General features: G+C 52.1%; 1 protein-coding gene across 1 annotated transcript; it reads right to left on the bottom strand.

The window, feature by feature from the left end:
* Positions 1–1,582: 1,582 nt before the first annotated feature.
* TXLNA (taxilin alpha) lies at positions 1,583–15,048 on the bottom strand. Its single transcript, XM_061184562.1, has 11 exons — positions 14,941–15,048; positions 14,191–14,400; positions 13,004–13,342; positions 11,599–11,690; positions 10,839–11,009; positions 8,878–9,072; positions 7,001–7,120; positions 6,692–6,766; positions 6,092–6,184; positions 5,681–5,776; positions 1,583–4,951 (listed from the first exon to the last, which is right to left on the bottom strand). Exons 2-11 carry the CDS (start codon positions 14,366–14,368, stop codon positions 4,625–4,627), a joined length of 1,686 nt encoding a protein of 561 aa, XP_061040545.1. The 5' UTR covers positions 14,369–14,400; positions 14,941–15,048; the 3' UTR covers positions 1,583–4,624.
* Positions 15,049–16,284: the final 1,236 nt, after the last annotated feature.

Raw genomic sequence — 16,284 nt, forward strand, 5'->3', positions numbered from 1 at the left:
AGAGAAGCATCTGATGCAACAGGAGGCTGCCCTGCAGTCTCAGATGACTGCCCCGGGGGCCAGCGCACAGCGACCCTACCTACCTTCCCCTCCCACTGGGCAGAAGGAGAACTTCCCTGGGCCTGGGCCTCCCCGAGTTCCAGAGGGCTGGGCACTCTTTCCAAAGGCACCTGAACAGGGCTCTTTCCCAGATGCTTCCAACACCTAGACTGCTCCAGAAGGGGAGACATTACTTTGGGACTTCCACAACCAGGGGTCTGAGGGAGGGGTCTGCATAGGTAGGCAGAGGGGACAGCTGGGAAGTCCCTCTCCTCCCCTACCAGGGCTGCTAGAGAGTGGCACAAAGGCTCCTCCAGGAAAGTGGCAGAGAGTCCAGGAGCACCTCTAGGGTGAAGTTATTCTCAGAGCTGCTTTCATCTGGAGCTCCAAGAATTGTGGCAGTCTCCCCAGAACCCCTCCAAAGGATATTTAACTGGAACCAACCCATGTGGCCGGCACAGAAACACATCAACCCATTAGGATCCTGGCCTGAAGGGGCAGAGGTTTTGTGGGGATTGTCACAGCCAGCGTGGACATATCTGCCTGTGGAGGCCTGGAGGGAAAGGCAGTTTGTCTCTGCCATTTGGGGGGCATTCATATATAATCCTTTGTGCCAGATCAGCCCAGGGAGGGCAGAGAACAGGGTGCTGGGTGAGGCCACCAGTAGGATGTCTCCCTTATAGGACTCTCAACTTTTACACCTAGCCTTGGGGTGGGTGAGCAGGAGTTAGAAACAGCCCATTCTTAAGGACTACGTGCAGTTTGGGTCTTGTCATGGAATGACAAGGAAAGGAATCAAAGGAACCTGGAGGTTCCTGTGTATTCCCTTGGGTGGGCCAGTGCCAAAAGGATGCTATGCATGGCAGACAGCCCCCAGTGGCAGTGATGACAGTGTCCCCTCATCTTAATTTGGGCCCCCATTGGCCTATGCCCAACTCTCTGGTCTCCTTGCTTTTTGCCTTCCTCATGGACTCGACCGATTTCCTATTTAAACAACTTTTGCGGTTCCCCGTGTCCCCTGGATCTAGCCTGAATTCCTTAACCTGGCACACAGGCTCGTGGTGATTTGGCCCCTGCCTCATCTCCCACCACCCTCCTGTGCACCTGCATTAAGTCAACCACTTCCTCACTAAATGTCAAACTTCCACTTGCCCTTTGGGTCCTAAGGCCCTTCCAGGATCCAATTCTAACCCCTTGCTGAAGGGAACAGGACCTCTCCCATGCTCCCACAGCACAATCAACGTTTCTGTATCTAAAAGCAACTTTCCCCCCTCACTAGCCTGTAAACCCTCAGGGAACAAGGACAATTTTTTGTTTTTGACAGGGAACTTTCGATTGAGAAAAATCATATATATATGATGAGCATCACACCAACTTTGCCAAAGGCTCCACTCAGGCAGCTGAAGTGGATTTGCTAGTGTCCTGAGCCTGCGGTGACTGCTGGAAGGCAGAGCCAGAGACTTCGTAGCAGATGTGGACACATCAGTGTGGCTGGATGGATCCAGAAGCAGCAAATGACCACAAAGGTCAGGAGAGAAAAAAGTTAAGGCAACAGACTCTTTATTTAATGTGGTTTTAAAATACATCTAAATCAAGTCCCTGGCTGTTGTGAATACCAAACGGAGACAAAAAAAGCTGTCAGCACAGCTTCAAACAAATCTGGACAGCCAGGTTGGGCCATAAGGGAAGCAGTTGCAGGGACAGAAGGCAGCACCCTTCCCCCAGGCGGGTGCCTGGATGTCCCTAGGATGACCTCCTCTGTGCTGTGCAAGGTGGGAGGGCTGGAGCAGCAGCTGGAGAAACAACTCAGCGGGCCTCGGCCCTCCCCCACAGACACCAGGGCAGCTCCACTGGCCTTTTGGTCAGCCCTCCGAACGGCCACCAGGGTGGGGGTGGAGGAGGGGAAATAACCATTTTTACAGACATAACATTCTCTTATAGAAAGTGCCTGAGCGCAGCCCATGGTCCAAAAACCTCACGGAAAACAAAATTTTTTAAAAGTGCTGCTGACACCTCTCAGAATCTGGTGTACATGAAGCTCTCAGCTGGACAAGACCCTGAGCACAAATTACTGTCAGCAGAGCCTCACCTGCTGTGGTCCCCTGGAGGAAAAGCTAGCAATCTAAGAAACCAACACAGCTCTTGGTCCTAAAACTGAGGTCATGGGCATGAGACCTGCCCCAGGGAGGAAGGAACTGGTCTTCACTCATGGATAGGCCACCTCTTCATCTGGCCCAGGACCCTGGCCGGTGTGGGCAGCACCAAGGAACCTGGGCTGACTTTGGAAAGCAGAGCAAGCAAAGCAGCTGTAGTGATCGGTTAAGATTTGGTCAACGGACAGGAAGAAGAATGGGATCCCCAGTTATAGCCTAGCCTGGATGCCTGGAGACAGGCAGCTGGAGGTGAGAGCAGAGGTTCTACCCTGCACAGCTGGGGCCACCTTGCTCACTGTAGATCCTCAGCAGCTAGACTTGGTTTCTGAGGGCTATAATTTCCCACACCACACTGGGCTCCAACAGTCCCCTCCCCACCAACACTATGGGCTTTAAGAGGTAGCTGAACTGGGGCAGGCAATCATGTGGGTCACTGCAGGCCTTCCTGCTCGTTTTGAAGGGGGCAGGCAGAAACTTCCATCTCTTCCCTGTACTTCCTTAGCCCAGCAAACCCCGTATGGGGTTGGCAGCTCTTATGTTCCTCAGCATAGTATCTCAGCCAGGTATGGCAAATAGGTCTCAACACTTATACTGGTTGCTGGGGGAATCTTGGGAAATGAGGATATACCAGGGATTTAGCAGGAAATACTCCAAAGCAGATTAGTGGTACCTACCATGGGGGGAAGAGGGGAAATGCTGTGCCATTCATTTGCCATCTCTGGTCTAAGTCCTAACATAATTCAGGAGTACTTAACACTCTTCATGAACCTAATTATCCGAGGGATTTAAGTTAAGGGCTGAAAAGAGTGGGCTATTTGTGGAAGATGAAGGGACTTACAAGATAATGAATTAACTTCAAGGAAATACAGCAAGAAGCAAAAACTCAACCCTCCGATCCATCTTGGTCTGTGGCTCCCTCAGCTACACTGAAGCTGAGGCCCAGCTGGAGATGGGGTTATAGGACCCCAAACGCAGCATAGCCCTGCTTCCTGACCCAAGACTCATTCTGCTGTTCCAGAACATTGTTCTGTACAAAGACTAATACACCGGCAAGTTTGCCACCAGCAGGACTTTCAGAGTATAGAGTAGCATGTATGAGGGGTGGGAGTGGCGGTAGAGAAGAAAACAGACACAACTATCTGCAGCCATTCTGTGGACTTCTGGGGCTCAGTCAATGGCTGAGTCTCATTCTTATCCATTAGCTGTCAGACAAGAGCTGGGGGCTCCCACACAGGAAGAAGTGGGATGTCAAGGGGGACATATCACAGCTCTTACTACTTGGGCAACAAAATCACGGCAAACCTCAAAAGAATGTACATTGGTGGTGTGGGTGCAGGAAGCAGAAACAGACTCATGAAGCCAAAGGGACAGTTGGACCCGGGGCCCAGCAACTGCTGCATGGAGACAGTGGTGGTGGCATCAGCAGTGGCCTTCCAGGATTGTAAGCTTGTGACAAAGCCATCAGAAGCCCTTTCCTTTCTCTTACTATAAACAAACAATCTGACTTCATCAAGCAGGAAACCTGAGCACCAACATGGCAAAGGTGCCAGGTGGGATGGTGAGGGGGGTGGGGCACTGGAGGCCAGGGACCCAGGCACCACCACCATAGCACCCCTTCTTCCTCAGAAGATCCTCAAAACAAACACTGTCATGTGCAAAACCAAAACAAAAACAAAGGAAACAGAACAAAACCCAAAAACCTTCAGAAAGAATCCTTTTGGTGATCTCTTGTCAATCATTTGTGCAGGCTAGAGAGGCACCTGTGAATGATAAGGCTACTGCGAAGCATCATTGGCCTGGTCCTGGCACTACCGGAGCGCAGGGGAAGCTGAGGGGCTCCCTACCAGCACATCATCCCGCACAGAACATGCTCCAGGTCCCTCGTCCTAGGTAGGGAAGCAGTCTGATCGCTGGCTCTGAGTGCCTTGTCAATGCTCTGCCTGGCGACCCCTTTTCCAGGTTAAGAGAAGCAAAGGAGTTTCCAGGAGAGCTAGGAGAGCCAGAGCTGCCCAAGTGCCGCTAACAGGAGAACATAGTCATGGCCTGGGCGTGTCACCTGTCATGAGCCCTGAAGGTAGCAGGGAGGGAGGGGCTGAGCCTCAAATTGGGCAGGGAAACGCTCAAATCACTTCTCCTGCCAGCTTACTGTGACGGCAGCCACAGACGACAACTCCGCTTTAAGACTCTTCAGCTCACAGAAGAGCCACTGACTTCATCTGTACACACCCCCACCTCCGATGCAAGCCCGTTTTACACTTACAGATATAAATGTATGAGGCCTTGCACATATGCCATATGTACGTAAAACTGACCCACAAAATCCAAAACTGCAAAGAGTCAGATGCCAGCCAGGTCACAACACCCTGGGCCTCAGCGGCGGGAGCCTCACATGGGCCAGGCCTGGCTGGGCTGCTCGCTCCCTTCCCAGCTCCCTAGGCAGTGATGGAGGCGGGTTCCTGGGGCCCCGTTTGGCCTGATGCTTCCATGCTCGGTGCTCCGGGGCAGCAAGGAGCTTCTGTGACCCTTGGGGAGCTAGGTGCTTGGACCCTGGGCCCCTCGCCACCCTGTTCCTTGGAGGTATTGGCAGCCTCTGGCCTTCGCTCAGGGCCGCTGTCAGTGAGGGGAGCCTGGCCTCCAGCACTTAGGTCCTGCACCCTCTTGTTCAGGTCATTGCGCTCTGACTGCAGTGCCCGACACAGCTTCTCCAGCCGCTGTATTTTCACCTGCAGGCCCTCCAGCTCTTTGTCCCGGAGTGTTTTCTAGGGAGAGAAATAGGGCCTTCAGCTCCATGTCATCAACGCCCCACCCAACACTGCCACTTGGTAGAAAACATTCACACTTTAGCAACGCTGGGCACCGACCAGAGTAAAAAAGCTGGCCCCTTTCAAGTAAACAGCCCTGGTTTATGCTGAGACTTGGCTGTCGGTTGGGGGCAGTGTGGTGTAGAGAAGGGGCATGGCTTGGAGACAATGGATTCCTCTGTTTATCCACCAGATGGCCTTAGCAAAGTACTTGGCTTTTGAGCCTACTGCCTTATCTGTTAAACTGGACTACTAATGTCACCCTCACAGATCTCAAGAGAGCTCAATGAACTGGCACATCTAAACACTCAGCAGGGTCTGGCACACAGCAGCCTCTCCATCAATTAGTTATTTTCTCCTCCTCCATCTCAAGCCACAAAATCAAATTATCTGGGCGGCTCTGCATCTGCATGCAAGCTATGCGCATCACTGGCACCCCTTGTTTTTTCTGCTCCTTTCCTCCTTTCTTCCATCTGCTCTTTTTGCTTCCCCTACAGACCTATCACTAAGCTCACCACCTCCCTTGGGGAGACAGCCGACAGTGCCTTTGGACTTGGATGGACGTGTACGTGAATCCCAGCTCCACCTCATGGCAGCTGCATCACTTCTCAGTAGAACGTACAGGAGAGGGCCCAGTACTCAACAGCCGCACACCCCCACCCCAGATGCAGGTCACACTCAGCGCACCTCCTCGGCCATCTCAAGCAAGGCCTTGTTGCTGCTCTCCCACCGGGACCGGTACATGGTGGTTTCTTTCTCCAGCTTCTTGATCTTCTTAGTCATCTGGGTTATGTGACACATAAAAGGAAATGGTCAGGGGGCCAGGCTGTCTGTGCATCTGTGTCTCCAAAGTGGGGAACGATCCCAAGGGGGCAAGGTATTACTGGGCGCGGTCAGTGCCTTCTGTGCCACCCCAGGGTGTCTCCAGTTAAATACAGCCCACCCAGACCCTACTTATGGTCTCAATCATACTATTACTGTAAACAGCACCCCGTGAAGCACTCCAGGGAGGGGGCTTCCTGAAGGCAGGCCCAGTGTTCAACTCTGAACAAAGCTGCTTATGCCCCTGCAGCCACACCCAGTCTGGACCACTGTTACCTTTTCCATCTCCTGTTTGAATGTGGTGAACACCTCACTGCTTTTGGAAAGAGTGTTCTGGAACTCTTCAAACTTCTCCGTGTACAGGGCAAGCTGGGTGAGAAAGAAGCCCACAAGTAAGACTGGGTTTCTCTGGAGGGCACTTCTGGTCAACACACTCACACTCACCCTTGGCCCTTTGACCCAACTCTGCTGAGATACCAGTTTTCTTTAAAACAAAACAAAAACCATATATTTGGAAGGATATAATCTAAAATGTTAAGACTAAAAAGTAGGATTTGGGGGTGACTTGTATTTTCTTTTACGTTTGTTTTCAAACTTTTCTTCCAGAATGAAGTCTAACTTATGTAATTGAAATCACCCACTCTGTCCCCACCTCCTCAAAAGCATCACAACAATTCTGACTAGGAGCCGAGTACTTCGAGCTCACCTAGCCACCTGGTCACCACCACACAGGTGCTGGGTCCAGAGAGAACAAAGGCTTAGGAAGGTCACACAGGAGTCAAGGTGGTCCTAGAATGAGGGTTCCATTTCCCTCCCCACAGGATGGGGCTCAGCGTGGGGACCACGAAGGCACAGGGGGAGGCTACACAGTCTCACCTGCTGTTTCAGGTGGGTCTCCTGCTGCTTCATCAGCTCGCACATCCTCTGGGACTCCACAGCCTCTTTGAGGAGCTATTTCCGAGACAGGACCCCAGATCCCATCAGAAGCCCCCAGAGGCTACGTCTGGATTTTCTTCGCCACACGCACCATAACCCATCTGGCTTCCTGCTCTCAGACTGGTGTCTGAGGAAGCAGTGCCCTGGTCTGACCAGACCGCAACCTCTCCCGTACAAACTTGACTATAAGCTGACCCAGAACCCAACCTGCCTCCTCCCAGCCCCCCACCCCTGGGGCCTGAGCCTCACAAAATCCTTCTCCCGCTGGTGCCTCTCCTCTGCCTCCTTCAGCATCTCCTGGGCCTGCTGGAGCTTGGCGTCCACCAGCTGCTGCTGTAGGTCCTTGTGTTTGAAGACTTTGTCAATGTGCTGCAGGAAAGCATCATGGGAGGGGTCCATCTGTCAGGAGCTCCCTTTCTCAGGGAGGCCCAGTGGCTGCAGGGATGCCCCATGTGCAGAGACCAGGGCACTGCCAGCCTGCCACCTCAGTCTGACATGCTGGACTCCCACGTGTCCCATAGGATGTGGGCCCCAAGTCCCTGGAAGGTCTACTGCCCAACCTCACCTTGTGTCTTTCCCATTGAGTTAGTCTAGAGTGAGCACAGGGGTTTAAGGATGAGATCAGCTCCCAGGAAGTCAAGTAATAAATACACTCAAATCTCTAGCCTTAAGAAAGATTACGTACTCCATTGGACTGAGAACCCTTACTTCTGGAGCCCAACTCCCTTGTAAATGAGAAGAAAGGGCAAACACGACATCTCTACCAACATAACAGCTTAGTTCAGTTGGCAGAAATCTGCTGTATCTGTAGGTGAAGATTGGATGTGTGGATCCCAAGGAATGGCTGTCCTGACTGCTGGAGGAGCCCTGGGAACTGAGACCAGGTGAGAAAACAGTGACGGAGAGAAGGTGATGAACGTGAGTGCTACTTCAAAGGTCAAAGCAATTGAAAACAGGGAGGGGGAGAATGGGATGTATTTTTTGGATGGGGGAAGAGAAGGTGGCTTCGAGACACGTCTAGTTTGAGACACGATGAATTTCAGTCACCTGTGATCTACGATCAGGAGGCTTGTGGGGCAGGATGGGAGTGCCTGAATCTGACTGGGGATGGGGTGCACCTCCAGTCCCACAGGGAGAACCAGGGGGAAAGGAGAGGGAAGAGGAAGAGGGGCCTCAGCTTCTTGAAGTAGGTGACTCACTCTGGTGGCTCAGGAAGCCTCCATGTCTCTCAGCGCTGAGGGACAAGAACCAAACCAACTCCTCTCAAACCAGCCTTCATCCCAGAGGATGAAGCACAGGAGAAGAGGTGGGTCGGGGAAGGCCCCTCCAGGCCCTGCACACAGGATCACTACACTGGACTGTGAGCCCAAGAGGGCAGCGTCTTGCCCATCCCACCCACCACCACACCCCAGGGTCTAGGAAGGGGCCTGGTCCAGCCCTGTAAGGTAGCTGCCAATCTCCCTGTTCACAACAAAGAAACAGAAGCCCAGAACGCCAAGTGACTGGCGTGTGGGGACCCAAAGAGAGGGATCTGAGCGCCTGAGGCAGCAACCAACATCAGCCAAGGGAGTGATATCCTGCCCTTTCAGGTGGCAGGGGCAGCAGAGCAGCAAGTAACCAGAGGACACAGCCCCTAGAGTCGATCACTGAACACAGTTCCAGCTCCTCAAATTCTAAAATACTCTGAAAACTGAAATTGCCCTAAGCAAGCAGATAAACTTGTAAGGCTAATAAGCATCGTAAGGTTAATTATAAACCTAGGCGAGAATACTCAGAAGTTTAATTGCAGAAGCGTTAACGTGTCTGATTTGGGGGTGCTGCCACAAGGCCCTGCTGGGGGCGCTAAGTAATACCCAGTCCATGAACATAACTCTAGTCTAAAACGTGGACAGTTCTAATTCCAAAAGACACCTGGCCCTACCGTTTAGGACGAGGCGCTGCGGACCCACGATTGTGTGGCCACAGGCGAGTCTCTTCTCAACACCTCAGCCCTCATCTACATGAGGATGTACAACATCACTCCCCTCCCGAGGAAAGGAGGGAGAATGGGTGAAGGGATGAAGCCTAGAAAGCGCTGCCTGGCACTGGCACCCACCCAGAAGCCACAGTCCCCGGCGACCCCTCACCTCCTCCCGTAGCTCGTACTGCTCAATCAGCTTCTTGAGCCTCTCAGCCAGCTCCACATTCTCCTGGCGCAGCTTGGAATTGCGCTCATTGTGCTGTTCCATCTGCAGCTGGATGTCATTCAGAGTCACCTGGAAGTGCGAGGTCACCTCCTTGCGTTTCTCCTCCTCCTCCCGGGCCCGCTGCACGCCTTCTTCCTGGGCAGAGAAGTCAGCCCCAGCTCCATCATCCACTGTCCCCTGGCCAGACTCACAAGGCTGCCCCACCAGTTCAGGGATGTTCTCTCCCAGTAGCCCTCCCTGCTCTCCAAGTGAGGAGCAGCCAGGATCCAAGATGTCATGCAATGGGGGCTCCTAATGGACCCCTCTGTATATCAGGTGACATCGAGCCAGAGACTCCCTAGAAAAATGCAGGCATACATGTAAGTGCCTTTCCAAAGAAATCAGGATTTCCTGAGGCCTACTCTTCCAGGCCTCAGAATAGGATTTGGAAGACCTATTAGTCTCAGTTTAATGTGCTTCTATCTCTGACCCACCCCGCCTCCCCTGACCAAGTAGTTAAAATTCAGTAATTCCCACGGTTGGGAGGGTTGTGCAGAATTAGGCACTCAGACACTGTTGGTGGGAAGGCGATCTGGCAACATCTATTAAAATTTGCATATTCTTCGACCCAGACATTTCACTTCTAAGATTTATCCTATGGATAAATTCCATGTAATTAGCCAGGGACATATATAACAAGAATTTTCGGGCTTCCCTGGTGGCACAGTGGTTAAGAATCCGCCTGCCAATGCAGGGGACACGGGTTCAAGCCCTGGTCCGGGAAGATCCCACATGCCACAGAGCAACTAAGCCCGTGCGCCACAACTACTGAGCTTGCGCTCTAGAGCCCGTGAGCCACAACTACTGAGCCCACGTGCCACAACTAATGAAGCCCGCGTGCCTAGAGCCCGGGCTCCGCAGCAAGAGAAGCCACCGCGATGAGAGGCCTGCGCACCGCAAGGAAGAGTAGCCCCCGCTCGCCGCAACTAGAGAAAGCCCGCACACAGCAACGAAGACCCAATGCAGCCAAAAATAAACAAATAAATAAATTAAAAAAAAAAAAAAGAATTTTCACTGTAGCTCTATACATGTAACGGTGAAAAACTGGAAATGACACAAAACACATTAACTGGGGTACTGATCAGATGCAGTATATCCATACAATGACGCTGTTAAAAAGAATGAGATAGGCTCACATAAACTGACAGAGAAAGATAAGGCATTGTGTAAAGTGAGAAAATGAAATAGGCTATGAAACAATACATGTATAATAATTTGATTAAAAAAACTTTATGTAAGCTTTTATATGTAGACAGGAAAGTTAGAAGGCTGCACTTAAACTTACATATAAGTAGGTTTACTTCCCATTAGTTTCTGCTGTGACCGGGGTCAAGGAGGATGGGCAACAATTACCTTTGATTTGTTAGACTTTTGTCACCTCTGCATCTCTTACATCACATTTATATTAAATTTATAATGTTTTAGAAAATAAAATACAATTGAGCAAAACAAGTTGCAAAATATCTCATATTTACTGATGCAAATTTTTAAAGAAATATAAAGGATATGTATACAAAAGCTATCTGGAGATCACAGTAATGACCAGGCCTTAACCAGACTGACCCCACCCTAGGAGAAGCAGAGGTCGGAGAAAGGCCCCGGCACTCCTGACTGATGGCCCTCCGCCCTCCAGCTGCTCACCTGGGACTGCTATGGGATGGAGAAACCTGAAGCCTTGCATCCAGGTTCCTTCAGCACCTTAGCCTCTACCTCATCTAATACAAGTGCATGCCAAGTGGTTACAAGTAGCTCTCTCAAGTACAGCATCATTGGGGAAATCTCTTTCTATGCTGAAAGCCTGTGCTGCTTTTAGGGGGAAAGCCACCAAACACAAGTGAGGTCAGGGAAAGCGGCTGGCCCACCTTGAGGGAGCGGTTGTGGCGCTGCAGCTCTCGGCACAGGCTCTCGAGCTTGCTGCGGGCCAGGACAGCCTTGCTATGCTCGCCACGCAGGTGGTCCTTCTCCTGCACCAGCTGGCTCTGCTTCTTCTGCAGGAGCTTCATCTGCTTCTGGGAGTTCCGGTGCTCCTCCAGCTGGGGATGGGGATGGGGACGGCAGGTAAGAGCCCCGTGGGGACCCAGGGTCTCCTGAGCTGACCCGACGCTAGCCACCACAGCTCAGGCTGGACACTATGAGGGTGCTTCACACACTGCCCCCAATAACCCCAAGGGCCCCAGCTCAAGGATACAGAAATGGACGCTAAGGGCAAGCAGAGGTGCACAGCCAGCAGATGCCAGTTTCTCTCTGAGCTTTGACTCCAGATTCAAAGCTCGCTAGACTCTCAGACCATGACATTCCCCGAACTCTCGGGACACCCATGCCCTCAGATGAGCCCACCTGCTACCCCCCTCCTTATACTCAGCAACAGACCCTGGTTCACCATTTCTCTCAACATGATTCCTAGAATCAAGTTGGCCTTTTCATTATCGACAGATAATCCTTCTGGCTCCCTGGCCTCACAGACCCTCACCTCTTCCTCGGACCCTGTCCTCTCCCAGCTCAGGTCCCCTCCCATGAGCCTATTCAGCACTGTACAGGAGAAATACAATGCGACTCAGAGTAATTAAAAATGTGCTGACCTCCCAGGGCAGAGAGGGTACGAGGAGAAGGGGGAGAACTGACCAGCTCAGCATACTTCTTGCACAGAGCCGCGAGCTTCTCCTCTGGGGTACTCAGCGTGTTCAACGTCTGCATCAGTAACGTGATCTCCTTTCCTGCAAAGCACAGGGAGCAAAGGCATGTACCCCCTTCTCTGGGGGCCCCCCTTCAGGTCTGGGCCCACTCTTCTGCCTTGAGGTAGCCCTCCCCTATTCTCCAGTACCCATCACAGAGGACATGCTCAATAAATACTAATTAAATGAATGACTGAGTCTCTGTCAAATCCCCGTGGTGAGCACCACGAGTGGGAGAAAGAAAACTGCCTACTCTACCTACAGGTGAAAGAAAGGTGTCCCACCTGCGAAGTCAGTGCTGTTTCAATGCAAGGAAGGCCCTTCTGAAAGAGGAAGGATGCAAAAGAAACAGGTCTCCTTAAGAACACTGCACTCCAGTCAACAGAGGCAGCCAAGAGTGCACTTTAAAATGACTATCCTCCCCAATTAATAAATATACCTTTCAATATTTGATCCTAAGATTAAAATAACTAAAAAAAAAACCCCTTTAAATTAGGACAACAGATAGAGGGTGGGGGAGTAGCGACTAAGATGTGGGGATAACACCACCTTTGATTCTCTGACACACACTAACCCTCCATCCCCACCCAAGTGACTCCCCCATGCCTGTGCCTGAGTCAAAGAGAGGGCCACCGTACATAGCACTGTGCCAGGCTCCTGAAGTGTCAACCCCGGGAGGCTCTGAGAGATCAATGCAGAGAATGCAAATCATGGGCACACAGGCCAAATCCAACCCACAGATGGGTTCTGTTTGGCTCCTATCGTATTAGTTGCCAACTATTAAAATCTAGAGATTTCACACAGTAACTCTAGATTTCTGGATTAAAAAAAAAAAAAAAAAAGCCAGCTACAGTTTTTACATGCTATCAACTCACTGGGACCAGGTGGCAGTCAAGCTTTTGGATAAAGGAGGCATTCTCTTGGTCTCATGGGGCCCTCTGGCTAGCTTGGCTTATTTGAATTTTCAACCCCGGTCTAGTCCAATTCTCTTACTGTGCAGAGGAGTGAAAACTAAGGACCAGAGAGGAGAAAGGTCTTGCCCAAGGTCACACAGCAAATTAGAAATGGTGCTGGCCGGCACAGGACTGCCTACTCAAGACTCCTGCTTTCCATCTCTCAAAGAGAGCAGGTTGGACTTCGGTTCCTGCTTGCTCCCAAGGCCAGAAGCCCTTGAGCAGTGAACAACCTGTACACCTCTATCTATGGCACCACTGTCCCAGCTTTGATTAAACGACGTAGTTTGACAGTTCTGGAAGTAGGGTTTCCTCTGAATCCTGGCAGAGCAGGCTAGCCCAGGATGTCAGGTCCAAACTCCCTCCCCTCACCAGCCTCACAAGTAGCTGCCCTCTGCTCACCCAGACCCTTGGCTTTCTTCTTCTCCTGTGGCCTTCGGTGGTCTCGGTCTACGACCTCGTCACTTGCCCGGCTCTCGTCTGTGCCCGGCTCCCCCTTGGAAGTCTCTTTCTCACCATTGACTACTGGGGTCTCTGGCTCGGGCTCCCCATTCCTCGAGGCGTAGGTCCGGGACTTCTCTGCATCTTCGGGTTCAGCAGGCTCACCCTGTGCCCCATCCTCGCCTGGGCCCCCCTGATTGTTGTCAACACAGTATGTACTGAGGATGTCTTCCAACTGGCGGCTCAGCTCCTCAGAGACATCCCGGAGGGCCCCAGACTGAGCAGTTTTGGCTTGTGCTCCTTCAGCAGGAGAGGATGAGGGGCAGAGAGAGAAATAAGATGTTATGCCACTGGTTGGGAGTTTTCAGGCCCAAACGTACTGGTTTGGGTTGTCTAACTTCTCTAAGCCTCAGTTTATTTCCCTGTAAAACGATGTAACTATTTCTCACTACTGCCCAACCACGCTTGTTGTGAGTATAAAAGAAATCAAGTAAGTAGACCATCCAACACACAGGGGTGGCACCATGTAGCAGGAACTCTACGTCCAGTCCATCCCCTTCTCCTCCCAGCCAATGTCACCTCTTGCCATTAAAAAAGTTTCAGGGAATTCCCTGGCGGTCCAGTGGTTAGGACTCCACGCTTCCATTGCAGGAGGCATGAGTTCCTGGTTGGGGAACTAGGATCCCGCAAGCTGCTGGTGCCGCCAAAAAAAAAAAAAGTTCCAGAGGAGACACTGCTTTGGGAAAGCAAGTGTTCTCCTTACTTGCTGCAAGTAATAAATCCTTCCTTCTCTGGTGGGGGGAAAAAAACGTCCCAGAAATGCCTCAAATATAAACAGCAGTTACCCACTGGTGAACGACGTGTTTGTAACCTGGATTTGCTGGTTGGGTGTCTCATTTGACTGCCAACCTGACTTGATCCTGTCAGAGCCTTCTCTCAAGAGAGTTCTGTCCCTGTGCTTAGAGTGGGAGCCTCTATCAACTCCCCAGCAGCCGGTGGGGACTGCACAGACTCAGCGCTGTCCTCCTCTCATTCTACATTTCCTCCTTGCTGGGTAAACAGTGGCCTTGGCCTCTAACTCCAGAAGCTGGACCGGCGCACCACAAACTCCTCCCCCTGCCCGCTAGAAAAGCAGAGCTGGCACACACCCTCAGCCTTCCCTGGAGCCTGGATGGTGGAACCTTCAGCTTCTGTTGCAGGAGCCGACTGGCTGGGCCGCCCCTGGGCTCCCTCGGGTCCAGCTTCCGGTTGCCCCGGGGTGTTTTTTGGGTTGGAAGTGTTGCCTGATTGCTTGGCAGACCCATTCTTTTTGTCTTGGTTCTTCATTGTGGTTTGCAATGTTAGGTTAGGAGCAGATCCTATAGAAACAAACACACTTGCTATTTTCCAGACTTTAAAATTCTTCGCAGCCTGGATCAGAAATCCCAACACCGGGCGCGCAAAGCTTCTTGAAACAAACCGGCCGGCCTTCCCCGGAGGGAGCCAGCGGTTCTCCCAGTTTCTGGTCGGTCACGGGCGCCTGGTGTGCCCAGGAGCGAGGGAAGAGAGGCCTCCTTTTTCCTGAAGCCACTTCCCGGCACAACACGACCCCCTCACCACAGGCCGCGCGCGGGATAGGTTCAGGGCCCGGGACTGACGTGGCGGGACGCTGGATTCCCCGTCCCTCCCCGCCCCCCATGCCCCACGTGCCGCTCCCCCCCCCAACCCCGCGCGCAGCCTCCCACGCCTCGCGCGCCCTCCAGCCGCGCGCGCACCGCCCGCGCATGCGCACAGGCATCAGCCCTGCCCCCCGGCCCGAGCCCTAACACGGAATCCGCGCGATTCCTCGCACCGGCCAGAAGCGTATGGGACCACAGACCCTCTGCTCGCTTCGTACCCCTAGCCGACGCAGTACGCACCTCACCGCCGACGCCCCAACGGCTTCGCCCGCTCTGCCCTCGTACCGGAAACCCTGGATAACTGCTGCCGGCAGAGCCTCCTGCTAGCGCCGCAGCCAATCAATAGCCGGCGCTCGCGCGGGGCTTGCTGGGAACGATGAAGCGAAGGCGGCCTCCGAGGCGGGTGAGTTGGGAAGGCAGGGGAGGGAAAGGACTACGCTTCCCTCCATGCACCGGGGCTGACCCCAACTCCCAAGATGCAGTAGGGTTTTAGTCCTCGGAGCTGCAGACCCAGGAGGTCCGAAAGGAGCCAGTCATTCTGCACAAATACTCACGTCAGCCTCGTTTCTGTCTCGAAGGAGCTATGATTCAGCTCCCAGAGCCTTGCGCCTGGCAGCTTTTTCCGGTACGCCTCCACCACCCCTTCCCTCCTGCTGTGAACATCTATGACTATCCAGGAACCTTGAGGACGAGGGAGAGAATACACTGGGCGGGGCATCAGACCTGTATTCCAGTCCCAACTTCATCACTAATTTGCTATGTGACGGCCTTCTTTTCCCTCCCAGGGCTTCAATTTCCGTATGCAAATAGAAGGTTTTAATAGTAGTTTTTTGAACACTAGCTTTCCCGGTATCCTCGTAAATGCTGTACTATTTGTTATTCCCAATTTACAGCTGTGGACTGTAAGACAAAGGTTAGGTAACTTGTCCAAGGTCACATCTCTGTTGACTGATTAGAGCAGATTCAAAGCTAGGAAGTCTGGCACCCATCTTAACTACTGGACTACCCTGTCTCTTACTCAGAGGAAACCACCACCACTGTAGGCTTTCCTTGAGGATGAATCAAAATAACTTGGGAAAGTAATTTATTTTTCCATCTTCATTACCAGCTTGAGCCCCTCTTTGGAAGGTGCTGAGGGGGCCCTGCAAGGGGGACTTTGGCCTCAACAGATTCCTGAGCCTTTTCTGACTGGCCCACCCTCTACAAAGTCCCAATTGCACTGGGGCTAAAGGGGAAAATAAAGCCAAGCTTTTCTCCAGATGTAAGATCACAATTCTTTATCTATTTGTCTATAGATAATGGAATAAAACCCAGCAACCCATGTGCCTGGAATTTAATGCCTAAATGGTTTGTTTGGCTTCTGTTTCCAGCCAGTCCTGCCCAACCCCTCTGCCTTTTTTGTTACATCTCTACTTTTACTATCTCCAGGATTTCCCAGGTGTTTGCAGGTGCTTTTCTACCTTCCAAAATTCCCTTCTTGGTAAAACAATCTTTTGAGGCCCACTGAGCTCAAAGTTCACTTCAGCACCTTTTCAGTACTCTGCAGTCTGTCCTAGCTCCCTGGGTCTAGACAGAGTTCTATTA

This window comes from Eubalaena glacialis, chromosome 3 (assembly GCF_028564815.1).
Source record: "Eubalaena glacialis isolate mEubGla1 chromosome 3, mEubGla1.1.hap2.+ XY, whole genome shotgun sequence".
Classification (NCBI taxonomy): Eukaryota; Metazoa; Chordata; class Mammalia; order Artiodactyla; family Balaenidae; genus Eubalaena; species Eubalaena glacialis.